General features: G+C 35.7%; 1 protein-coding gene across 1 annotated transcript in view; it reads right to left on the bottom strand.

Moving 5' to 3' along the window:
- The window catches only part of NBEAL1 (neurobeachin like 1), a 150,594-nt gene that overhangs the window by 98,564 nt on the left and 24,129 nt on the right, over nucleotides 1-27,901 (bottom strand). Inside the window, exons 4-10 of the mRNA XM_090282704.1 lie at nucleotides 24,898-25,059; nucleotides 17,637-17,718; nucleotides 16,944-17,071; nucleotides 9,450-9,532; nucleotides 9,037-9,122; nucleotides 4,070-4,376; nucleotides 2,251-2,357 (exon numbers count right to left, since the gene is read on the bottom strand). Of these exons, the coding sequence (XP_090138830.1) occupies nucleotides 2,251-2,357; nucleotides 4,070-4,376; nucleotides 9,037-9,122; nucleotides 9,450-9,532; nucleotides 16,944-17,071; nucleotides 17,637-17,718; nucleotides 24,898-25,059 (955 nt within the window). The remainder of the gene's footprint in view (nucleotides 1-2,250; nucleotides 2,358-4,069; nucleotides 4,377-9,036; nucleotides 9,123-9,449; nucleotides 9,533-16,943; nucleotides 17,072-17,636; nucleotides 17,719-24,897; nucleotides 25,060-27,901) is intronic.

Below are 27,901 nucleotides of genomic sequence, written 5' to 3'. Positions count from 1 at the left end.
CCTGTTTCAAAACAAAATGTGGTAAGTGGTATCAAATAATTAAATTTTAAAACGCTATGACTGTCGACAAATTTCTAGTCCAAACTTTGGACTGTTCCATAATAAAAAGAGCAAATATTAGCTCTCCATTGTGACAGTTATTTCAAACAAATTTGTAACTTTTAAAAAGATATTTTGACTATAACATGATAGATTTTTAAAATTATATGAGTTTCATATATTAAAGAAAATCAAACACTAGTAAAATATTAACAGAAACTACATTTTATCTCAATGATTTACCCTTCTATAATGTGTAACTGGCAGGTTCTCTACACATGTGAGATTTTGTCTTTATCACTGAAGTTGCCTTTATAGCTGATAAAGGCAAATAAACATTTTTCTAATGCTGCTTTCATTTCCCAATATTTCTTTCCCAAGAATGAATGATTTTTAAAAGGTGGGGGAAGGCATATTAAATCTCCAGAGGTAATTTGGTACTTACACTGACTTCACAGATATTCACTACTATTTACTTAATATATTTGTTACTCTTTTATTGTTAGTTAAGCATCACAGTTACATAAATGCTTTCAGGGACATTCCTCCTAACAGTATGGAAATATTCAGTGCTGATATTAAAATCCTTATTCTGAAATATTCTCACAGAATCAGAATAAACCCCTGGTATTTGTCAGCAGGGACTCCATGAAAGGAATACCTCAAATAGAAAGGAAAAAGCTCTTTGAAGTAGTTTCATTTTCAAAGGCTTCTGAAGAAGCTCTCTAAAATATTTCTGTTACCATCTTGAAATTTATGGAAATATGATGTAATGATCAGAAGTATTAATTATGTATTCACACACAAATCTGCTAGAAGTGTAAGTTAGTGAAAAATAAGAAATTGACAGTATATATCAAGAATGTCAACAGTATTTCTATTTTTCTACATTTCCAATTACTTAAGTTGTTTTAATATTAATGCAATATTCCCTAACCTTAAAAAAAGTTTATGCTCTTTGACATAGTAATTCTACTAGAAATAAAATTCTATTTGATGAAACTTGAGTTATGCAAGAGCAAAACAAAAACAACAACAAAAAAAAACTGGAGACAAAATAATTACTACCAATAGAGAATAGTTAAGTAAATTATGGTGCATCCACTTAACATAATATCATGCAGATATTAAAAACATTACAGAAAAATACTAACGAAAAAATCTTAAATGAATCAAAAGCACAAAATTATATGCATCAAATGCTCTCACCAAATTTTAACAATGCATAAGAAAAGATACTTTAAAACTCAACAATATAAATGAACAATCCAATTTCAAAATGCGCAAAGGTCTTTGAAAAGACATTTCTCCAAAGGAGATAAACAAATGACCCCAAAAATGCATGGAAACATGCTATCACTAATCATTAGAAAAAGGCAAATCAAAACATGAGATACCACCTCACACCCATTAGGATGACTATTAAGATTTTTTTAATTTTAAAAGGAAGAAAATAACTCATTATGTGGATATGGAGAAACTGGAACCCTTGTACTTTTGTGCACTATTGGTAGGGATGTAAAATGGTACAGCTACTATGGAAAACACTCTCATGGTTCCTCAAAATACTAAAAATTAAATTCTATATGATCTCTCAATCCCACTTCTGGATATACCCAAAAGAATTAAAAGCAAGGTCTTGAAGAGATATTTGTATACTCATATTCAAAGCAATATTATCCATGATAGCCAAAAGGTAAAATCAACACAAGGGTCCATCAGTAGAAGAAGGATTGAATAAAATGTGGTGTGTACACACACACGTATTATTTGGCCTTAAAAAGCAAGAAAATTCTGCTATGTCATACAATATGAATGACTTGAGGACATTATGCTAAATAAAATAAGTCGCACACACACAAACACTGTATGATTCCACTTATAGGAGGTACTCAGAATAGTCAAAATCATAGAGACAGAAAGTAGAATGCTGGTTGCTGAAGGGAAGGGAAAACATGGAGTTGTTTAATGGATATAAACTTTGTTTTATCAGATGAAAAGAAACATGTGAAACAAATGGTAGTGATGGTTGTACAACTATGTGAATGTGAATGTACTTAATAATGTAAACTGTGCACTTAAAAACAGTTAAGACAGTACATTTTATATGTGCATTTTACCACAATAAAAGTTGGTAATAATGTGCTCAAACTTGAAAACATAAAACAATAACTTCTTAAAAAGTAAGGAATAGTAATAATAGAAAAATACCTTGCAATTTTGTAGCAGCCGTATGAGATGTTCAAAGCAATTACTGTTAAGAAAAATGGCCTGAAGTACAGGCCTATCTGTGCAGTCTAGCATGGCTGTGATGGTATCTAGGAGAATGAAAATAAAATCACCCATTTATAAAGTAGAAAATTTGGGATCACAGAAACATTTACTCTAGCTATATTTTAAATTCAGGCTTTTCAGATGACAAACAGAAGTAAATTAATTAGGAAATAATAGGAAGGGGTAGTAGGAAAACAATCTGTACTTCTTACTTGGTAAAAAAAGTGAACATTTCTATACTTCATTAAAAATTTTAACTTTTTATATAAGAATAATATATATTTCCCAGAGTTTACTTATTTGTTCTTCCATTATAATGCTCAAGTATAGTCAATTGAGGTACCCAACTTGCTGTTACCAAGAACATGTGGTTATGTTTGGAAACATAGTCTCATTTATATATATTAACATACAGCCATTATGAAAATGAGACTCAGTTAACTAACTCATTTGTAATGATGTTTTGCTCTTTTTTTCTACTGAAGGAATACCCCCATTCAGAAGTCAAAGAACATTTGGTACAGGTAATATAATAGTTTCCAACAAAATAGAAGTTCATTCAATATAGTCTCAAGCTTCCTTATAAACTTACAATTTATAATAATTATAAAACACAACATGTTACAGCATATAAAAGAACAGACACAGCCCTGGCCAGGTAGTTCAGTTGGTTAGAGCATCATCCCAATACACCAAGATTGTGGCCTCAATCCCCGGTCAGGGCACATACAAGGAACAGCCAATGAATGCATAAATAAGTGGAACAACATATCGATGATTTTCTTTCTCTCTCTCTCTCTCTCAAATCAATAAATTTAAAAGAATAAAATACATATAATACAGATCTCATTTTCCTACAGAAACACACTGTCGTGGCTCATAAAGTTTCACCAAGATTTTGATATCCAATATTTTTAAATTGAACACCACACACACACACACACACACACACACACTCACACAAACACTTTTTAAGTCTGTAGAGCTACACAACAAACCATTCATGTTGGTTATGTCTGTATGATAGGATATAAAAAATTGTAATTGTCTTTTTACTTATCTGAATTTCCTAGTTTAGCTGTAATAAAAATATTTTAATTCTATAAAAGGGAACTCTCAACTGGTAATATTTTTATCTACCAATCTAATACAGGAAGACAATAAAAAATTAAATATTGGTGTAGGAGCTTCCAGAGGGACAGAGATAAATAAGTACAGAATGAAATATAATAACCAACACAAAGAGGGAAAAGAGAAACCAGACAGACACACACACACACGCATGCACGCACGCATGCATGCAGAGGTTCTGAGGAAAACAGAACAAAACAAACAGAGGTCCTCTAGAGGAAGGACACATGTTGAAGTAGTCTACAGAGATGTTAAAGCACACACAAAATTGACTGTATGTGACTCCTGTCATAGGTTAGAAACTACAAATAGCACTTTCTGAAATTTTATTTTTCCTAGAATTTCAAAATCATAGCTGACTTTCTTTTTAACATTGATTTTTTAGTAAATAACACCTTCAAAAAAGAATACTGAGACTCCATTTTGTCACTGTTAAACAAAGAAGCTGTACACACAAATGAATTCCGTATTAATAATCTCAATATCAAAACTGAAAGTCACACAATATCTGAATAAAACAATACTTTTTATACAATGGCTTTGTATTTCAAATGAAGTGGGAAATATAAAAGTAAAAAAAGGACTTGGAGAAAACTGAATATAATAAACTTTATGTGATACTTACTCAGCATTTTTATCTGTAGACCTATGAACCAGCTTTCCCACTCTCTGGACCTCCTTTGTTTTGGTAAAGCTGAGTGATCTGAATTTAGTAACTTAAAATAGTTCTCAAGAATAGTGCTGGTTTCCACTTGACGCTGGTCAGAGCTGCTAGTGAGAAGAATATGTACCACTTCTGTAAGGCACTTCAGAGTCAGTTCTACCTTCCTACCCACTTCTTCAGGATTTCTGTCCTCCCAGGAATCACAATCTGCCAAAACTCTCATAAGAACTTCCATGGTGGCTGGAGAAATTGCTTGCAAAGCATTCCTCTGAAACATGACAAAAGATAAAAATAAAACCAAAAAAACTGCAGTTTTATATGTTTGAAAAAAAAAAAAAGGCCCTGGCCAGGTGGTTCAGTTGGTTGGACCATTGCCCACACACCTAAAGGTTGCAGATTTGAATCCCAGGTTGGGCACATGCAGGAGGCATCAGGTCAATGTTTCTCTCTCACATCAATGTCTCTCCCCCACCCCTTCTTCTCTCTTTAAAATCAATAAACATTTCCTCAGGTGAGGATGTTCTTTTAAAATAGCTTTAAAAAAGGAATTTAACCCTTTAAAAAAAGGAAAATTTTAATTTAAAAAAATGAATTTAACAAATCTTCAACTTTTTATTTTAGTAAATTAACATATAAAAAATTTTAATCAGATATTTTCGATCCATCTTCATTTCCTAACAGAATTGAAATTCTATTCAGATAGCAATCTCCCCATATAGAAAACTCACCACTCCCCTTGCATCTAGGATTAGCCATGTGACATAGTTTTGGTCAAGGATATATGCCAGTAGACTATGAAGAAGATATCGCTTTACAAATGAAAAGGCTTTGGCCTTTTCACCTGTTTCCTGCTTGAAATGCAGGCATGACCTCTGGAAGCACCTTTATATCACAAGGAAATAAACCCAAGAATTAAAGTAAGCAGGCTAGCCCTGACCAGTGTGGCTCAGTTAGTTGTAGCATTATCCTGTAACCAAAAGGTTGAGAGTTCAATTCCCAGTCAGGCCACACATCTAGGTTGCAGGTTCAACCCCTGGTCCAGGCGCCTCCTGGAGGCAACCAATGTTTCTCTCTTTCCCTTCCTCTCTCTCTAAAGGCAGTGAAAAAATGTCCTCAAGTGAGAATTAAAAATAAATAAATAAGTGAAAATAAATTAAGCAGGCTGCAGAACAGGCATATTGAAGGACCATAATCCTTGGTGGTATCATTGAGCAGCTATACCAGACCAGAACTGCCTACATCCGGACGTCTTATGTAAGAATGAAAAAAAGGAGAGTTGATTTGGTTAAGCCTCTCTCAGATTCTGTTGTTTATAGCACATGCATCTCAAATGATATAGATGTATAAGTAGACTGGAGTGGCTCTGAGTCAACAAACATTTCTGAAGTTCTAAATAATTGGTAACTATTGGAGGTCATTCATTAACCTTAGAAATAAACAATACATATTGCCCTAAATTATTAAATTGATATACAATAAATAAAAACATAGTTATGCAAAATTACCTTAAAGTAACACTGAAACTATTAGGACTTGTTATTATCAACATAATAAATATTATCAGTAATAACAAGTACTATCATGGAAGAAATTGCTGATGGCCCACCCAACTTCCATTTTCCTCTGCTTCCTAATAAACAGAATCCCTAATATATTGCTATGTATATAGCTATCAGGAATAAAGATTACATTTCTTAACCACCTCTGCTGTTAAGGAGTCTGAGGAAGCAAGTTTCATTAAAATTCTTATTTGGATATATTTGCCCTCTTTGCAGTTATCTGATGGAGTTTAGCAGATGAGATAAAAAGACATCAAATGTCAGCTTTTCAGTATCTCGTTTAAAAACAGTTGGCACATGCCATTTGTCTTCATCTCCCTCTCCATCTTTGGGCTTAAAATGCAGACAAGAGATCCAGAACTCTAGAAGCTATCCTATGGCACAAGAAATAGTAAGTAAAAATAACGAAGTGGCATTCAGAAGGAACCTGAATACCTGAGGATCCCAGAGCCACTAGATTAACTCTGGACTGCTTACTGTGTTTTCTTTTTTTAATGAGACAAAAAAAGTGAACTTCTATTTTAAGCTTTTATAATTTTAGTATTTACTGCTGCTTACAGGAAATCACATAAACTGAACTAATATACCTGTGATTTCCTTAGTGCTTAGAAGCACATGTACTTTGTTAAATGTTCTACATATATTATATATCATTTGGTCCTTATAACTACCCCATACATGTTACTATTTCCATATTATAAATAAACTAAAATACATGTAAATAGTTTTTCCAAGGTCGAACAACTACTAATAGATGGACATGGGATTTAAACCTAGGTCATTCTGGCTCCAAAACCCTTGTTCTTAACATAACACTAAACACAACAAACATGCAAATGGTAAGCCCAGGCATGATGCTTTGGGAAGGGAGAACAGTCATCAGACTTCAGTCTTTCTGCTCTTTATGACAAGGCCATTCTTATGTCTTCAGATATTGAATTCATCTAAATACCCTTTCACTGGTGCTATAGCCAACAAACAACCTTCTTTTGAATATTTTGAGTACAACAAATAATAAGTTGGCCTTTTAGTATCTGCTTGATTTCTGTTAGTTTTAATTACTGCAAGTTTCTCAGAGCTTGATTGCCCTTGGGCACTAACATAAAGTTTCTGTGTGTTCAAAAAGGGAATAGGATCAAACCAGCTTCTCCATTAGTCAAAAGCAATGTCATTTTCAATTTTATTCACATATACTTATTAAATCTTACTCTTAGCACAGCAGTGGAGAAATGATGGACATTGGGAGATACTGAAATACAAGGTTATCAGCTAATAAAGGTAGGTGATAAAGCAAACAAACTGAAAAATATGATTTTGGTTACCATTCCTCTCACTACAAAGAGACTCTCACTCTTCTACTAGAGTGAAGAGGCGAAGGCAAGGGGTAGCCCACTAGGAAATCCAAGTAATATAATAGCAATACCTGTGATCTTATCACCATAGAATCATATAAATTTTCTTATATTATAGTTGTCGCAATGTCTTAAAACATCATTTATCCTTATCTCTTTTTAGAAATTTTCATACTACTAGACTTGCTGGTATATCTTTTTATTTAATGTGTTATAAAGCACATATTACTTTGTTACAAATTTATTAATATTTTAGTAACTGTATTTCAATAAAATTAGTTTCCTTTGTGATTGTATGTATTTTGAGTATTTGAAAACATTCTGATAAGGGGCTTTATCAGACTGCCAAAGGGGTATGTGATACAAAAAGTGTTAGAAATCTCTAATCTAAACTGTGTGGATAAAAAAAAAATAGGCAACCTACAACCACGATTACTCTATCCAGCGAAGCTCTCATTCAGAGTAGAAGGGCAGAGAAAGTGCTTCCAGGACAAAGTAAAACTGAAGGAGTTCATCAGATCCAAACCACTGTTATATGAAATGTTAAAGGGACTTGTTTAGGAGAGAGAGGATCGAAACTATGAACATTAAAATGAAAACTGTAGTCAATAGGGGGGAGGGGGGAGGGAGAGAAAGGGGATAAGTAAGGGAAGGGTTTAGTCAAGGAACGTGTATGAATGACTCATGGACATGGACAACGGGGAGGGATATGATTGTGGGAGAAGGGGTGGGTTGGGTGGGGGAGAGAAATGGGGGGGAAATGGGACAACTGTAATTGAAAAACCAAAAAATAAAATAAAATAAAATAAAATAAAAAAATAAATAAAATGAAAACTGTATCACAACAACCAACAACAGAAGCTAGGGAATTGAAACAAAGGCAGACTAAGGAGGCAACGAGACTGGAAAAAGAATTATAGGTACGGGGAACATTATGGGGGGAGATCAGCAGGGAGGGGGAAGTGGGGAAAGGGAGGGAGATGGTACAGGAATTAAGAAGCATAGTAGGAGGGAGTGGAGTAGACAGGAAGAGGTTGAGAAGAACTATATGCACAACCAATGGGCAAGGACTAAGTAGGGGGACAACTGGAGGGGGGGGTCACTGGGTGGAGGGGAACAAAGGGAAAAGAAATTGGGACAACTGTAACAGCATAATCAATAAAGCATATTAAAAAAAATAAAGTAAAAATAAAATAAAATAAAATAAAATAAAAAGGGGCAGAATGTTCTTTCTGAACTATAATCCTGTTTCAACCAGTAATTAGACTCGAAAGTTTACTACAAGCCCTGACTGCTGTGGCTCAGTGGACTGAGCATCGGCCTGCGAACCAAGTGTCGCTGGTTCGATTCCCAGTCAGAGCACATGACTAGATTGCACGTCAGGTCCCCACTTGGGGGGGCGAGTAAGAGGCAACCACACAGTGATGTCTCTCTCCCTCTCTTTCTCCTTTCCCCTCTCTCTAAAAATAAAATAAACAAACAAATAAATAAATAATTTTTTTTAAAAACTTAGGAAAGAGCAGTTTTCCATTAAAAAAAAAAAAAGGAAATAAACATTACAAAATAAAGAATTTTCTTCTTAAGGATTTGTTAAAAACCTTATTTATATGCGTTTAGTAATTATAAGTTGACAGAAGGGTGACTAAATTTACATACCTTAGGAAATCAAACTGCTAGAGCTTGATTTCATCAAGTGGACTAATAGGGCTGACTATCCTCTATACTCTAAAGAAAGAACTAGTAGCGGGAAAGTCAACTCAAGTAAAAACTTATGATAATAAAAATTGTTAAATCTGATTATGTATTAATTCTTTAGTGCTAGGATTATTATTCAGGTTTCTAGGAAGTAACAAAATAAAGAAGTAAGCAGATTAGTTTTAAACAAGATATAAACTTAGAAAAATATCTGTATGTTTCATGAAATTATAAAAAGAAAAGAATACGTTAAAAAACCCATGGAAAGCTCTCTGCACTGTAAACTGTTATTTTGTATATTAACATTCAACACTTTCCTTACCTGCCCACCGGTTATAATGGCTCCAAAGAGATGCAACAAGCAACACTTAAGGCTTTCCTTGAGATGTTCACTTTCCTGAAAACACTCTGTGAATATAATACACAAGTAAATAAGATTTCTCTTTCACAGTATTATTTATGTCTAAAGAATGTCTGTCACTGAAACATTAAGAACTATTTGTGAACAGGCATCTGTTAAAAGGCAAGGTCCATACGTATTTTTTCACAGGAAAGGAAAAAGAGAAACCATCTATCAGGTAGTATTTTAGATACTTTATGCCATCTCATTTAATTCTCATAATATCCATACGAAGATGATATTGTGTCCTCATTTAATGAGTGAGCAAATGGAAGGTCACAGGGCTACTAAGTAACATCAAAATCAAAGTAAGAGAAATTAGAGCTGTTACTTACGATAAAAGAAAGGGACAAATTCCACAGTGAGAGAAGCTGGTTTATATTTCTGTCTGCTCCTTTCCACCGTACTAAGGATTCGTCTATGATTAAAAACAAGTTAATACCAAATTATATCATATACAAGTAGAGATGGCACAATTATAAAAATAATTATAAAATCAATTTAATATTTTACTTTTGATTCATGTACTGAATCATACATCTCCAGGACTGACATAATCTTAAACAGGAAGTCTAGCCAATAACTTAAAATGTCCACCAATGAAAGAAGAAAGGATTTCTTCTTTTGAAGCAAGCAAAAAATTTCTAAATGCTTAATGGTAAAATACAGCAGCCAGGTTAAGTCTCCAAACTGGAAATAGAAAAAGGAACTAGCTATTTAAAATTTCCTATCTGTAAAAGAACTTGTTCAGCAGTACCGCTAAGTTGATACCTCGGTAACAGTGTTTTACTATAGAGCCACTGACATTCATCAGAAATCAGGCTATTCACCACTTTCCGAAATTTTATCTAGACACGAAAAATCCATAACCACTGGTCTCTTTCATCTTAAGGATATAGCTCCATATGGCTGAGATAAATTTTGTTTTTAATGACAATTCCAGTACTTTTGATGACTGAAATATTTCCACAGACTTTCATTAGGCCAGCATGTACTTTTACGAAATACGTTTCAATTCAACACAAGATGAGTCTCTTGGGTTGCTCTGGTGGTGTGAGGAATGGGGAAATAAAGGTTACTGTTATGATACATCCAACAGGTAGACTGTTGAAAAATTTTTTTTAATTACATTTTTTCATGCTGTGTAAAAGCTCTTAACATTGTAGATAAAACCAACAAAAATGAAGAATATTTGAAAAAGTACCACATAGAAATTCCATACATCTAAACATCATCTACTGATAAAGTATTAAGATATTGTCTTAATAACTATAATTGAGATATTAAAAGTACATTACTTACAGTTATTCAAAGCTAGAAGGAAAAGCCAATTGACCACAGAATAAGCCAAACAGGACAGGCACAGCTGGACTCAGTAAAAGACAGAATAAAGAGTTCTATGATCCAGATCTAATATCCAGATTCACTAGAAACTGTTTCAGACACCATTTGCTACTGACTGTTTTCCAAATCTATGACTATTTCTACTGTATAGAAGGCATAAGAATTAACATACTGTCTGTATTTATTATAATTTCAATATCCTATAATATTACTGGATCCTCCTATTTAATCAAGGCCATTATCAAATATTTTATGTCTTTACAGTATTACTGGCATTTCAAATAAAAACTACAGTCATGCCCTTAAAAAATTCAGTCGTGTGGTAAAAAAATTAATTTTAGAAGAATTAAGTTTAAATTTTAGCTACATTTTTCTATGAAACTATTTCCATTTTGCACTTATTATCAATTATGGTATTAATAGATTGGATTTACCCTATCCAAACATCCTGTGCTACAAACAAATTCAACATTCTCACTTTATTAACATAATAAAAATGTACTCCTGCATTTGTAATTAATGACTCCTTCTAAAGGCCCTGTATTAACTGAATAGTCTGAGAGCTATCAGAGGGGACAGGGTTGGCAGGACTGGATGAAAAAACATATATACAAAGACACAGGCAATAGTGTGGTGATAGCCAGAGGGAAAGGGAAGTAGGGGCTAAGTGGAGGCAGCCTAACCAAAGGGGGGTTGGGGGGGGACAACAAAAGAGTTTGCTTGGGGCAATGGGAGCATGATACAGTGTGCCAATGATGTTTTATTGAGTTGTTCACTTGAAACCTGCATGGTTTTGCAAATGTCACCCCAATAAATTCAACTAAAAAAAAATAAATAAATAAAGCCCTGTATTAGATGTAACATATAAACATAATTTCTATTATTAATGTGGGAAAATTTAATATGCTAACATAAATAAAGAGGAGAAAATTATTATACATAACACAAACAATAAAGCATGAGTAGCCCTGGTCAGTGTGGCTCAGTTGGTCGGAGCACTGGCCCATAAACTGAAAGGTCATGGGTCCTATTTCTGGTCAGGGCACATAGGTTGCAGGTTTCGTCCCCAGTTGGGGAGCATATGAGAGGCAACCTATCAATGTTTCTGCCCTGTATCAATGTATGTACCTCTCCCTTATTTCCTTTCTCTCTAAAATCAGTAAGTATATCCTCAGGTGAGGATTAAAATTAAATTAAATTAAATTAAAATAAAACAAAACAAAATAAAGCATAATTAGTTTGCACTGCATGCTTTCAATAACGTAAGACAGAACAGCTAAAAATGAATTTAGTCTTACACCATTTTTGGAACATAGCATACTTGATTGCCCCATTACCATATAATACTTGGGCCAAGAATCTAGCATTTAGCAGATGCTAATACATACTAACAGGTTTCTGAGAGCACTGTAAAACATCTGCATCTCAGTTTCCTAAGTACACATCCCCTGGTAAATTTTTCTGTCTTTTTTTTTTTTTTTTTTGTGCTTAAACCATGCTTGGGCTATAACTATTTTCTTTAAACTTTTTACCTGGATATGAGCTCAAACTCTTACAAAAATTTCAAAAATAAAAATAGTATGAAGAACTTCAAATATAGTTTACCCAGGTTCATTGTTAAAATGTTACCCCAAATGCTTTTCCATTTGCTCACTCTCTCCCCATACAGATAGTGCACATATATTTATAAATATACATGTTCAGACATACAATATTTTTCAGATCACTTAAGGGGAAATTATGGATATTCTGGCCTTTAGTGAATACTTCTTTAGAATAGGGATATATTTTTAAGTAAAAGCACAGTGTAGTTATAAATTTCAGTACATTTAATATTAATATAGTTATTCAATCTACCATTCATAATCCAATTTTGTCAACTGACCCAATGGTGTCCTCTATAGCATCTCCCTACCCCCCACCCAGTACAGCTTCCTGTTCAGGGTCAGGTATTGCATTAAGCTGTCATGTCTTTTTAGCTTCCTTTAATCTGAAACATTTCCACCACCTTTCTTTATGACACTTTTAAAGAACACTGTCCCTACCCTTTTTATTCACTAAAATGTTCTTCATTTTGGGCTTGCTTGATGTTTTCAAATAATTAGATTGCGATTATGCAGAATTGGCTGTAATACTATGCAAGCAATGATGTGTCCTTCTTTGACTTGTCACAGCTGGACGCACAGAATGTCCATTGCTTCTCACTGATGTTAATTTCGATCATCCAGTCAACATACTATCAGTAGTATACAAAATAATTACTAATTTTTCCTTTACAACGAATTTGTAATCTGTGGGGAAACATTTTAAAACCATGCAAAAATAATGGTCCTTATCAAAATTTATGTGTCATCCTGGAGGATGTTTTGGATGAGATTAACCTTTAAACTGGTGACCTCTAGGTAAAGGAGACTGCCCTCCCCAAAGTGCCTCATCCAATCAGTTAAAAGGCTGAATAAAGAAAAAGGCTGGCCTCTCCAAGCAAGGCGGAATTAATTTTCCAGTAGACTGCCTTCTGACTTCATCTGCATCAACAGTTCTGGGTGTCTAGCCTGACTGCCCTTGAACCAGGACTGGAACATCCACTCTCCACCAGCCAGCCTTTCAGACTGTAACTGCACCACTGACTTTCCTTGGGCGTAAACCAGTCAATCCACATGACAGATTTGGATTGCCAGCCTCTATAATCACACGAGGCAATGGCTTATAATAAACTCTTTCGAAACACATGCACAGACCCCTACTGGTTTTTTTTTTTTTTTTTTAATGTGTTTTATTGATTATAGTGTTACATTTGTTCCAATTTCCCTTCCCTCTGCTCCCCTCCACCCGGTGGCCCCCCTCCCTCCCTTTGTCCCCCCCTTTTAGTCCATGTCCATTGGTTGTACATATAGTTCTTCTCAACCTTTCTCTGTCTATTCCATTCCCTCCTACGATGTTTCTTAATTCCTATACCATCTTCCTCCCTCTCCCCCTTCCCCGCTGACCTCCCCCCAATATGCTCCCCATACCTATAGTTCTTTTTCCACTCTCATTGCCTATTTAGTTTGCCTTTGCTTCAATTCCATAGCTTCTGTTGTTGGTTCTTGTGATGCAGTTTTCATTTTAGTGTTCATAGTTTTGATCCTCCTTTTTCTAAACCAGTCCTTTTAACATCTCATATAACAGTGGTTTGGATCTAATGAACTCTTTCAGTTTTATTTTGTCCTGGAAACACTTTCTCTGCCCTTCTATTCTGAACGACAGCTTCGCTGGATAAAGTACTCGTGGTTGTAGGTTTTGGATTTTCATTGCTTTGAATATTTCTTGCCAGTCCCTTCTTGCCTGCAGGGTCTCCCTTGAGAAGTCAGCTGATAGTCTAATTGGGACCCCTTTGTACATGATTCTTTTCTTCTCTCTTGCTGCTTTTAAGATTCTCTCTTTATCTTTAACTTTTGACATTTTGATTATAATGTGTCTTGGAGTGGTTCTCCCTGGGTCCAGTTGTTTTGGAACTCTCTGTGCTTCCTGGACCTGTGAGTCTATTTCCTTCCCCAAGTTTGGGAAGTTCTGCTTTATTATATTTTCACTTAATTTTTCAATTTCTAGTTCATCTTCTTCGCCTTCTGGCAAACCAATGATTCTTATGTTGGGCCTTTTATAGCTGTCCCAGAGGTTTCTGATCCTCTCATCCTTGCTTCCCGTTTCCTCTCTCTGCACTGATTGACTGTTTGTTCCTTCTCTATGTTCTGGTTTGTTGATTTGAACTCCGGATTTTATTTCCTCACCATCTGTCCCGTATGAGGTTTTGTTCCTTTCAGTATGAGTGTTTTTCAATTCTTTCTCATCTTTTTCCAGATCTTTTGTTAATTCTGTAAGCCACCTGATAACAATGGCCCTAAACTGAGCCTCTGACAGGTTTCTTATTTGTTTATCTGTCAGGTTCTTCATCTGTTGCCTGGTGAGCTGCGCCACTGGGACTTCTATAGTTTTCTGCCTCATTTTGACAGATGCATTTTGCTTTCTTGGGCCGGCAATAGGGGGCAGTGCCTGTGTACTCGTCACAACCCAGCGACCGGCGCCAATCTGCAACCTTTTTCGCCGCTCTGTGGCCCTTTGTCGTCACAACCCAGCGTCCGGCGGTGGTCCAGGAACCTTTCTCGCCGCGCTGTGGCCCTTTGTCATCACTGCCCAGCAACCAGTGGCTACCCGCAACCTATTTCGCAGCACTGTGGTGCTTTGTGTGGGGGCGGGGGTCCAAGATGGATTCCCGCAGTTATTCTGCTAGGAGACTGGGATCCGTCCTCCCGCCCTCTGAGCCTCACTGTTCGGGGCGATGTGGTGGTTGTTTTTCCGAGCATTGGGGTCGCAAGCTGCCGGGGTTAGACTGCAGCTGAGATTGCTCTCCCTGCCGCTGTCCCTGGTGCTACCGCAAACAGTACCGCCCCGTTTCGCTCTTCTTACCTGCCCAAAGGGCACTGCTGGTTTATAACTTTGTGCGTTGGGCTTCCGTGTAGTTTTATTTTCTGGAATTTCTAGTTATCTTTTGTTTTGAAGTAGTTGTATTCCTCTCTAGTTGTAGAGGGAGACCGAGTGTGTCCGTCTAAGCCTCCATCTTGGCCGGAAGTGCCCTACTGGTTTTAATGCTATGGAGAACTCTAAGAAAGACAATTTCTCTCAAGACATAAAGAAAAGTAAATGTATAAATAAGCCAATAGGACTATCATATTTAATAGCTAGAGTACGTGTTCCGAGTACTCTATTTCTTACTTCTTGCTTTAACTAAAGGATGCATTATTTAAATAAAATATCACTATATAAAACATATAATTATTACCATGTAATCTACATAATTGTTCTCTGTTATAAATTCTTCGCCATCATCTAATTCTGACTATTCAAAGTGAGGGTATACTATCCTAAAAACACTGAGAGTCTATAAACACCAAACATTTCAGTAATGAAATGTTACAGAAAGTGGGAATTGTCTTTCAGTGGGTTAGGTTAAAATGAAAATGAAAACAAAAAAATCTTGAGATTGAAAATATAGTAGATTTGGGAGACCTAAAAAAGATGTCTCATTGTGGGTGATGATACAAATCTTCCTATTCTGTGCCACAGGTTAAGAAAGACATATGAGTTTAAAACTTCTCTGTGAGCTCTGTACCGGTAATTATGCTACTGCCACTAACCTGCAAATCCACCTTCCTATATTCTATCTGCTTTGATTCTGGGACAGGCACTCTGCAAACTCTATTTCTCTTTTCCTAGCCACTGTACTGTTGGGTTCCCCAAGAGTGAGTACTAAATGGAGCCCAGAAGGTTGAAACAGCAAAAAATGAATTGATTCCTTATTCCTTATTTTTTGCCAGCCAATAGTTCTGAACTGTAGCATTCGCAGTTGGATCCTGTTTTCAGCTTCTTTTTGGCAATCTCAGAACTACGCTCTTTATGACTACTCAGCAATACCCACACTGGTGAAGCAATACTCCTTCCTCAGAGGTACAAGCCCCAGCACTGCAGGAGCTCTCCAAACATTCAAGTTTCAGATAACTCCTGTCCCTTCCCTTTGTTCCCACAGCCCCAGGGAAGTAGCTGCTTTCTAAAGTCACTGTGTTTGTATTACATCAGTGACTGCTGTGCTTTTTAAGCTCTTTAATACCTATTAAACAATTTCCTTATATTATACAGCGTTGAGCAAAAGTAGGTTTACAGTTTTTCATGACTAAATGATTATAAAAAATACAATAAATTATTAAATAAAAATACAATAATGCAATAATTAATAAATAGCCCTGGCTGGTGTGGCTCAGTGGATTGAGTGCTGGCCTGCAAATTGAAAGGTCACCAGTAAGGTTCCTGGTCAGGGTACATGCTTCAGTTGCAGGCTCAGTCCCCAGTTGGGGGTGTGCGAGATGCAACTGATAGATGTTTCTCTCACGTATCTTTCTCTCTCACACATCGATGTTTCCCTCTCTATATATATATAATAAATTTTAAAACATGAAATCTTAAAAAAATGATACAAAAATAAACTCTCACGTGTTCACAACAGTAAACCTACTTTTGCCCCACCCAGTGTTTTCTCTTTTTAAATACTATTATAGTATGGTTTCTGTTTTCCTGACTAGACCGGAACTGACAAAATTCCACAAATAAAAATAAATGGAAAAAATACTGTTAAAAATCATTTTCAAATTATAAAATATGCTTTAAAAACAGAGACCTTCCCTTGAAAAACATGTACTGTGCTTTGAAATTTTCCTGTCTGATTGTTAACATTTAATTGCATTACAAATAGAAGTTCAGGTTAAATTGATTATCTTGAAGTGGCATTTATCATGAATTCATTACCTCCAATATAGTTCCCTACCTCAGAGAAAGAGATGGGGATCCTCTTATACACATCTTACCGATTGCTTTCATAGAGACTAAGACTTGATTTAAAGAACTGTGTATATTATGACATTCAGATTAAAATGAAAATTGTGATTTACAAGACATACCCTGAAATTCTGTGTCTCCAATTCCGATATGGATCATATAAACTTTCACAAAATGCCAATGCATGGATCACAAATTCTTCGATGGATGTCTGATCTGCCAATTCCTTCTCTTTTTTTTTGCTTTTTAACTGAGAATAAAGTTAATCATAAAATTATATCTGGTTAAAAATATTAAACTGTACAACATCCTTAACTACATCATTAAAGGACTATATGTTTCATTCATTATCTAATAATAAATCGTTTTTATTCAAATAAAAGCCTACGTTCCATTTGAATCTAAAGACAGTCAATTAATCAGATGGACTGACTATAACCGCTCAAATTTTATTAATTTACTAGGAAGGATTTCCAATGAACAACCAAAGTTCTTCCCTCCCCCCCCAAAAATGTGTTCAACAAGAGATGTCTGATGAAGAAATAATTACGTAAAATAACAAACTGTCATTTTTTTAAATTAATAAAATATTTTAATTGTTTAATTAAAATAAAATATATTAATAATTGCTTCTCTACTTTTAGATAATATGCATAAGACGCCCAAAATATATTATACCAATGATAATTTTAACTCTCTTCTCAATTATTACAATGTCTGAAAACATTTAACTTTACTAAATGTACTACTAAAAACAGTAAAACCTAGTTACTCTCAGTAAAGCAGCAAAGAAAGATGTATTAATTCACACCTACTTGCTGAATATAAAGTGTTGTCATAGTGATGACATGATTAATATAAGAGCAAGTGCCAATTTCTTCCACATTAGATAGATTTCTGTGAGAAAAAATATACAGGTATATTTATTACATGTGAATCGTGAGAAAAATGTATGCTCACGTGAAATTCAGGTTGGATTTTGAAAACACATTGGCATGTGAAATACAAAGACATTTATTAAAGCTTAAAATCAATAGTTATATAACTGCTTTCTCACTGAGAATGTGATACATACTTCAAGCACCATTTAACTCCTATAACCAGAGAAACGTTTAAGAAACACATGCTGATTAACATTTATTATAGAAAAACTGGGAAAAAATCACAAAGTAGAAACAAGAGAGGAAAAATATCACACATATTCTACAAGCCAAACATTAGCAACTATTTACATTCTGGATTGTTTCTTTTCAGGTTTGTTTGTTTCTTTTTTCCACTGCAGATTCTTAGTTTCGATTTTGTACATATTATAGCCATTATAACATATGTGCAGTTTTATAGTTTTCAATTTGCTTTTTGAAATTATAATTACGTTTTTAGACTTTGAGGGCATGGTGCATTTCTTTTTTAAAGCAGTGGGTCAATACCTACAGTCAAGATGGAGGCGTAGGTAAAGAGTCCTTGCCTCCTTGCATAACTACAGCAAAAATTACAACTAGACTACAAAACTAAACCACCCAAAATTGTCAGGAAATCAAACTGTATGGAAGTCCAACAACCAAGGATTTAAAGAAGCCACATTCATCCAGACCGGCAAGAGGGGCGGACATGCGCGGAGAGGCGCAGAGTTGTGGAGTGGTGCCAAGAGGAGTGGAGATGCAGAACCAGCAGTCCCACATCCATGTGAGGTGAATAAAAATCAGGAGGGATACCTCGGGAGTGAAGGATCCCAGTCCCAAACCAGACCACCCATCCCAATGTTCCAGCACCAGGAAGATAAGTCCCCATAACTTCTGGCTGTAAAAACCAGTGGGGGTTGGGGCAGCAAAAGAAATAACAGGATTCTCAGGAGACTCCTCTTAAAGTGCCTGAAGGGATTTAGGACAGAGACTCACCCACTCTGAGATTCAGCACCAGGGCAACAGCTGGAAGGGCACCAGTGATGTACAAAGAGAAACTGAAGAGACTGGCAACAGGGTGAGGGCTGGGAGACAGCTTCTCCCCAGGCAAAACTCCAGAGGCCAAGCAGTAGTACAGTCCCCTCTCCAACCCCTCACCCACACAGAGCCACAGAGCAGTGACATGGGAGGCCTTGCCCTGGCAATTACCTGAGGCTTCGCCCCATATAACTTACAGGTGCACTTTCCTACAATAGGCCATAGTACTAAGACAGGGAGTCAAAACAGCTCTACCTAATACATAGAAACAAATACAGGGAGGCTGCCAAATTGAGGAGTCAAAGAAATATGACCCAAATGAAAGAACAAAACAAAACTCCAGAAAAAGAACCAAATGAAATGGAGATAAACAACCTATCAGATGCTAAGTTCAAAACACTGGTAATAAGGATGCTCAAGGAACTCAATGGGAACTTTAATAGCATAAGAAAGACCCCGGCAGAAATGAAAGTTACATTAAGTGAAATAAAAAATAAAAAAAAATCTATAGGGAACCAATAGTGGAGGGGGTGAAGCTGGGAATCAAATCTTTTTAGAACATAAGAAACATAAGAAAAAAACATTCAATCACAACAGTAAGAAGAAAAAAAAGATTCAAAAAAACGAGGATAGGCTAAGGAGCCTCTGGGACATCTCCAAACATACCAATATCCAAATTATAGAGGTGCAAGAAAGAGAAGAAGAACAAGAAATTGAAAACTTATCTGAAAAAATAATGAAAGAAAACGTTCCTAATTTGGTGAAGGAAGTAGACATACAAATCCAGGAAGCACAGACAGTCCCAAACAAGATGAACCCCCAAAAAAACACACCAAGGCACATCATAATTAAAATGCCAAAGTATTACAGAAACAGGGGAGTCCAAAAATCCCCAGAGTTTGTGACTGGGGGATGGGGAGAAGGAAGCAGCTTTTAGAATGCTTCCACATGCCTGAGGCTGGTGGCTAGTGTCTTTTTTATGCAAAATGGCTTTAATGAATCCAAAGCCTCAGGTAGATGGGAGGAGTCTTGTATGGAGAAAGCACACAGAGCCTATGTAAGGTTCTGTGAATGGTCAGAACTGTTTGCAATGCCCACTGCATCAGAGGACACAGTCAGGGATATATAAGCAGCTGTGGACATTTTAGCTCTCTCTCTTGCACGCTCTCTCGCTCTCTCGTGTGCTCCCTCCACGTGGCTTGGTGAAGGGGCCTTCTCCATGCGGAATAAAGAAGCTAAGTTCTCCATGTGGCTTGGAGAAGGGGTCTCCAGGCTGTTTTAAGAGGCTCTTGCCATGCGGTTTTGAGGAGAGGAGATCCATGCGGTTTGCAGGAAGAAGGCAGTTTGCAAGGAGGCTGAGAATCCAGGCGGTCCTGCATTGAGAGCTGGAGGGCACCACAGCACAGAAAGGACCTCCCCAATCAGAACTGAGTGATTGGCAGCTGCTGGTAAAGCTGAACTGTGTTTGGAAAGTAGGAAAACGGTTTCTCTAACTTTCCTAAAACTAGCCTGGTTTGGTAGGGGGGGAGGCAAGGATATGTGTTTGTGGGTATTTTAAAGAGCATAAGACTTAACAACAGAAATCCGCAAATAACTAAGTCTATATAACAACAGAAATCCGCAAATAACTAAATCTATATAACTGTTAAATAAACAATTATTTTTCTTTTCACTAAACTCTGGTATTGAGAGTTATAATTTTGGCGGCGGGCAATCGGGCCCCTAACTAAAGAGCCCGTGGGTTTGTTTTCAATTGGAGCAGCCCAGGGGTTCTGTAACAAAAGGTTAAAGATAGAGAGACTCTTAAAAGCAGCAAGAGAAAAGCAGAGTTATCTACAAAGCAGTTCCCATAGATCGTCAGCTGATTTCTCAAAAGAAACTTCACAGACATGAAAGGGCTGGCAAGAAGTATTTAAAGTAATAAAAAGCAAGGACCTACAACCAAGACTATTCTATTCAGCAAAGCTATCATTTAGAATGGAATGGCAGATAACGTGCTTCCCAGACAAGGTAAAACAAAAGTTCATCATCACCAAGTCACTACCATATGAAATGTTAAAGGTAATTATATAAGAAAGGAAGATCAAAACTATGAACATTAAAATGGTAATAAAGTCACAACTATCAACAATTGAATGAAAAAACACACTAAGCAAAGAAGAAGAACAGGAACAGAATCACAGATATGGAGATCATTTGGAGGGTTTATCAGCTGGAAGGGGCAAGGGGGAGAAAGGGGGAAAAGGTGCAGGGATTAAGAAGTACAAATCAGTAGGAACAAAATAGATGGGGGTGTTAAAAACAGGAAATAGAGAAGTCAAAGAAGTTATATGCGTGAGCCATGGACATGAACTAAGGACGCGGAGGTGGAATGATGGAGGAAATGGTGGTACCAGGTGGAGGGGGGGCCCTCATTTTTATTAATTTTTAAAGACTGAGGTAAGATACAAAAAAATCTAACATTTCCTATATCTAACATTAGTCTTTTTCTTGGCATAGAAAACAAACTATTAATTTTCTGTTCTGAGACATTGAAAAATACCTTGTATCTTAAAATCCAGTATATGCTAAATAAACAGAAAAAACTGAACTAATAGATTTCTTAATATAAGAAGTCAGATTAGCATGACATCTTAGAGAAAACAGAGTAAGGGAGAGGTAAAATTCATACTGTGCAGAGGATTCTGGGGGAGATGATGGAGTAGGAAGTACCAGGAATCTGTCTCTCCACCTAGAAAACAATTGCACTTGTAGAATTGGTCTGATATAACTATTTGGAATTCTAGAGTCTACTGAAGACTCACAACTTTCAGAGGAAGACCTGGGCAGTAACTTGCAGTTAATGTTGGTTAATTCTGGTCAACTTAGGCTAATAACAGGAGTAGTTATTACCCAGTCCCAACCCAGCCATGAGAAAGGTAGCTCAGCAAACTTTCCTGGAACAACTTGCTACCAGTTTAAAAGAACCAGCATGGGCAAAAGGACCTTATCCTCCAAATATTGGAGGTTTGTGCTCTTTTATTGATTGCTGCTTCTTATCACAGAGGTGCAAAGAGGCTGGCAGCCATCGTTGTTGTACCTATCCCTATTGTCACAGGTCCCTCTGCCTCTGCTTAAGTAAATTCCAGGGAATTTAAAGGGTCACCACGGAAACGATCTCAATATAATAAAAGCCATATATGAAAACTTCACAGCAAACATCATACCCAATGGTAAAAGACTGAAAGCTTTTCCAGAACAAGGCAAGGATGGTCGCTTTTACCACTTCTAGTCAACATAGTACTGGGAAGTTATAACCAAAACAATTAGGAAAAAAAAAAGAAAGGAAGGAAATAAGGGAAGAAGGGAGGGAAGGAGCAAGGGAAGAAGGACTGAAGGAAAAATAAATAAATAAATAAAAAGCATCCAAAATGTAAAGAAAGAAGTAAAACTATTTGTTTGCAAATTATATAAGCTTATAGGTAGAAAACTCTAAAGACTACACACACACACATAAAAAAAACTATTAGAACTCATAAATGTAATTAGGACAACTATAATAGCATAATCAATAAAATATAATTAAAAATAAAATAATATAAAAAAAAACCCAACTAGTACATAAATTCAGCAAAGTAGCAGAATATAAAGTCAACACATAAAAGACAACTGCATTCATAAAACACAAGGAATAACCTGAAAAGGAAATCATGAAAAGAGTTCCAATTACATTACCATCAAAAGAAATAAAATACTTAGGAATTACCCAAAGAAGTAAAGGACTTGTGCAATAAAAACCAAAAAATATTGCTGGAGGAAATTAAAGAAAACATAAATAAAAATATATCATATCATGCATTGGAAGACTTACTACTATTAAAATGTCAGTATTAACCAAAACAATCTACAGATCCAACGCAATTCCAATAAAAATCCCAATGATGTTCTTTGGAGAGAGAGAAAAAACCCATCGTAAAATGTATATGGTATCTCAAGGGACCCCAAATAGCCAAACAATCCTGAAAAAAAAAAAAAAAAAAAAAGAAACAGCAAAATGGAGGACTCACACTTCCTGATTTTATCTTAGTACAAAGCAACAATAATCAAAACAGTATGGTACTGGCATACAAGACAGACATGCAGACCAATGATACAGAATACAAAGCCCAGAAGTAAATCCTCAATGAATTTTTGACAAGAGTGACAAGACCATTCGGGGGAAAGACAGTCTTTACAAAAATGGTGTTGGAAAAATTTGATATTCAAATGGAAAGAATGAAGTTGTACGCTTACTTTACACCATATACAAAAATTAAATCCAAATGGATTAAGGACTAAGTATAAGACCTAAAACAATAAAAGTCTTAGAAGAAAACAGGATGAAAGCTTCATGACATTAGATTTGCTAATGATATCCAGAGGTATAGGAAACAACAAAAACAACAGAAGAGACCAATTGCCATGCAGCAATATTTTCACCAATATATCTCCTAGGGCAAAGGAAATAAAGGAAAGAATAAACAAATTGGACTACATCAAACTAAGAAGTTTCTGCTCAGCAAAAGAAAACAACAGCAAGATGAAAAGGGAACCAACTGTATGGAAAAACATATTTGCCAATTACTGTATACCTTGGAAAAGGGTTTGATTTCCAAAATATATAATTTATATGACTTAACACCAAAAAGACAGACAATCCAATTAAAACATGGGCAAAGGACCTGAAAGGACACATCTCCAAAGAGGACATACAGAGGACCCATGACATATGAAAGGATGCTCAGGATCACCGGCTACCAAAGAGATGCAAATTAAGACCACAATGAGATACCACCTCACACCTGCCAAAAGGGCTAGCGTTAATAAATCAACACACAACGAGTGCTGGCAAGGATGTGGAGAAAAGGGAACCCTAGTGCGCTGTTGGTGGGAATGAAGACTGGTGCAGCCACTGGGGAAAACAGTATGAAATTTACTAAAAAAAAAAGCAACTGAAAATGAAACTGCCTTCTGACCAGTGATTCTACTCCTGGGATATACCCGAAGAATCCCCAAACACCAGTTTCAAAAGAATTTATGCACCCCTATGTTCATAGCAGCACTATTTACAATAGCCAAAATTTGGAAACAGCTTAAGTGCCCATCAGTAGATGAGGGGTTCAAAACTGTGGTGCATTTACAAAATGGAGTACTATGAAGCAGAAAGAAGGAACTCCTACCTTTCGCAACAGCATGGATGGAACTGGAGAGTATTATGCTTAGCAAAATAAGCCAGTTGGTGAAAGACAAATACCATATGATCTCACTTATAAGAGGAATCTAACAAGCAAAAGAGAACCAGAGACATGGAAATATGGAACAGACTGACAACGGCCAGAGGGGTAAGGGGAGGGGGGAAATGGTGGGAAGAAGGGGAAGGGATCCAAGGACATGTATGAATGACCCATGGGATTTGACTGTGGGAGTGGGGGGTGGGCTGGGTAGAGGGGGCAAAGGGGGTAAAATTGGGACAACTGTAATAGCATAAATAATATTTTTCAAAATAAAAACAAAAAAATAGAATTTTAGGAGATATGTGATAGCCCGACTCAACAGTTCTTAAATTCTGATATGCAGATTAACTTGGAATTTGTGAAAAAATCAAAATGCCTGAACTCTTTTGTATCAGAAATTCTGTAAGGATCAAGTTCTATATTTCTATTAAGTTTCAGAGTGGATACTTAGGCATACCAAAATTTAAATATCAGAGACCTAATTATCTATAAATATGGAGAATAGAAGGTGTAGCATAATTATACTTTCTTGGTACAGTTATAAAATAAAACATTAGAAAAATAATTTCCAAAATGATAATGCACAGTAATAAAAATGAAAATAGGTCTATAGGTGAACACCACACAGAAAACAGCAGTGTAATAAACTCTTGGTTAGGAAAACTGCCACTGCCTTTACTCTAAAGCAATTTTTAAAAAATCTTAGCTGAATTTCTCTATCACTAGGTATAGTAACTAAAAGGCTTTCCAAAATAACAAAACACAAGCCTACCGCAAAAGCTGCACTTATTCTTTAACACTATGTATGAAAAAAGTACCAATGACAATCAATAAATGCATTACTATTTTGGTAATATTTACTTAAAACAAATATTTGTACCAGATACCTGCAAAGAATAATGAAGAATTTGACAAGCAAAATTGATAAAGCCTGCTGTTGTTCCTCTAACCCATCTGCCATTTTCTGAACACAGTGTAGTAGCTGGATCCTCAGAACCTGCAGAATATTGTCAGGAAGCAGAGATATTCCTGGAGGCACATCATCTACCCTACAATATAAGGGGAACAAAATTAACAGGGTGTTTAAATACAGTTAGAGGAATGGCATTTTCAGCTCAAATCGTAAAGAAACTCTTTTATTCTAGATACTATGCCTTCTTCTCTGCAAGACAACACCAGGTGGCCAGTGACACTTAAGAAGGTTTTTAGAGAGGAGTGGTAGGCCTTACTTTAGAGGAGGCTTACTGAAAAAAGAGACAAAGAGAAAGGCTTTTTATATTTTCAATTGTGCTATTTTTAAAGGAAATACTTATAATATAAATTAGTTCACTTTCTATTTAGAAACACAATATATGTATGTGTGTATACCATTTCTTAAAAAATAACAACAACTAGCAAATAGAAATGAAGTGCCTATACTAAACAATATTCACCTACCTATAGGTTATCCAAGCCATGTGATCAGAAGAGAGAAGATAACCAGTAAAAGGAAAGCAGAGATAAAGAGGTGAATGTAGAACCCCAAGTATGAGCATCAACAGATGTTTTTTTAAGTAATATTTCAATATTTTTGACAACTAGTTTCTGTGTAAGAAGACAGTATTGTTCGCCCTGGCCAGGTAGCTCAGTCCTTTAGAGCACTGTCCTGATCCACAAAGGTTGTCAATTCCATCCCTGGTCATGAACCAACTAATGAATGCATGAGTGGGTGGAACAACAAATCGAGGTTTCTTTCTCTTTCCCCTTTCCTCTCTCTTTCTAAAATCAATAAATTTTTCAAAAAATTTTAAAAAGACTATATTGTTCTTTAAAGGCAAAAGCCAGCACCTGATGTGAATGGCTTCTCTGTGTGTCTCTTAAAATAAAACCCCCCTAGATCCTAAGTCAGAAGACCTGCATACAAGTTCCACCTCTGTAACATGAAGCGCTTCATTTTATCTCTAAAGTTCCTTAATCTACAAAAGCATAGTATCATCTGCCTTACTTCACAGAGCTTTATAACCACAAAGTCAATGTGCATTTTCAGCTTTGAAATATGTAAAAAATTCCAAAGATGTAATATATTTTCAAAATATTGTACCATCACTAAAGCCTAAGAATCTTTTCATAAGTCACAGTATACTCATTTCCCTATCTTTAGTAAGAAAAAAATGCCCAAATCGCAAAAGAGCACCCATAAAAAACTCCTACTGTTAAATAACAATTATACCTTATAATTGTCTTTCTGCTAATAAAGCTTAGTATGAAGTATTACTATTTTTACAGTAAGTAAAGGCTACTTCATTCACTGTGGACAGAAAAATTTAAAGCACATTACTAGGAGTCACATAAAAATATATGACACATATTATTATCCTCTTTCTAAACCACACTACAATGTAAATAAACATGACTTTAATTAAATTACACTGAAAATTAATCACAGGACACATTACCAAGATTGCGAAATTCTACAACCACGTTACAAAAACACGTTTCATTTTAGCCTGGACATCCCTTCACTTGTAGCTGTGGAATCTTTCAATCTCTCTTATTTATAAACAGTACCAGAATACTCTCATTTTTATATATACTTTTCTTGTGAAAAAGCTAAAAAAGAGGTGATCAGAAAAACCAGAGTAACTTCAAAATAATACACAAAGATTTAAATATAACTGATTTTCAAGATTAAGCTCAACTATTTCTCCCTACTTTCCCCAAAACATAAGTCAACAAGAAAGGCAACATCACATTTCTTAATATTCAATACTAGTTACTTAAAGGATTAGCCCCTTTTATCTTTAGGTCTCCCATTCTCTATCTGCACATGCTTTTTATTTTACTACAGAAAAGAAAGCCTCTAAAAGAGAAACACATGTTTGATTTTTTTTCTTTTTTTTATTTTATTTTATTTATTTTTTTATCACTGTATGGTTGTCTCTCACTCGCACCCCCAACTGGGGACCTGATGTGCAACCTAGTCATGTGCCCTGACTGGGAATCAAACCAGCAACACTTGGCTCGCAGGCCGACGCTCAATCCACTGAGCCACAGCAGCCAGGGACTGGATTTTTTTTTCTAATCTTATTATAAAACTGGGGCATGGTTAGAACACAATGTATTAAAATTTTTAGCCATGTTTCTAATATGATGAGGATTTAAGAATGTAGCAGCATTTTTCCCACCTCTACAACTTTATTGTCCAAAATTCCATGCTTCTTTTTGCTGAAATTTCTCAAATTTGTTTCAGAAATACTTTTCACTCCTCTGTCTGGCTACTGGATGTCTACAGTAAAGACTGAAAATTATTGTCTCCATCTATCACAGGAAAAAGCCCAGCTTAAATGTCAAGGCTTTAAATTCTGTTAAAAGCAATCTTTGCCTTGTGTTATGAATTCTCTAACTTGTAAATTCTATAAAGTCAGTTTAAATGATTATCTCTGGGAGTCTTACCTTTAAGATGGACTAAACTAATTTCATACATCTTGGACACAGCGTTCACTTGAAAAATGTAAAGTTTACTACTAGTAAAATCTAAATTTATCATTCAGTTTTCTGACAAAGATATATAATACATTTTTTAAAATTTATTTAGATGTCTCAGGGTTTATTTTGCCTTTTCACATGTTATTGGAGAGGGAAGTGTCAGTGAGCCTCTTCTGTTTGGCAAAGATGTTCTATAAGCATTTGAGTCTTTTAGGAATATAGAGATGCTCAATGAAACTTTTCTTTTCTTTTTTTCAGGAAAACAAATAAGATGACCAATCAGGTGCAAACTTAAGGGCATGAATTTGATCATCCAGAGCACAGAAATAATCTTTGAAGACCAAGGATCATAAAAGGTTTACTTCAACAGATAACCATTCCAAAGACAGGGCTATGCATTTTTACCTTAGTCATTGCTCTGAACCC

This window comes from Furipterus horrens, unplaced genomic scaffold (genome assembly GCF_987537825.1).
Source record: "Furipterus horrens unplaced genomic scaffold, mFurHor1.1.pri manual_scaffold_1, whole genome shotgun sequence".
Lineage (NCBI taxonomy): Eukaryota > Metazoa > Chordata > Mammalia > Chiroptera > Furipteridae > Furipterus > Furipterus horrens.
This window is presented reverse-complemented; position numbering and strand designations above follow the sequence as displayed.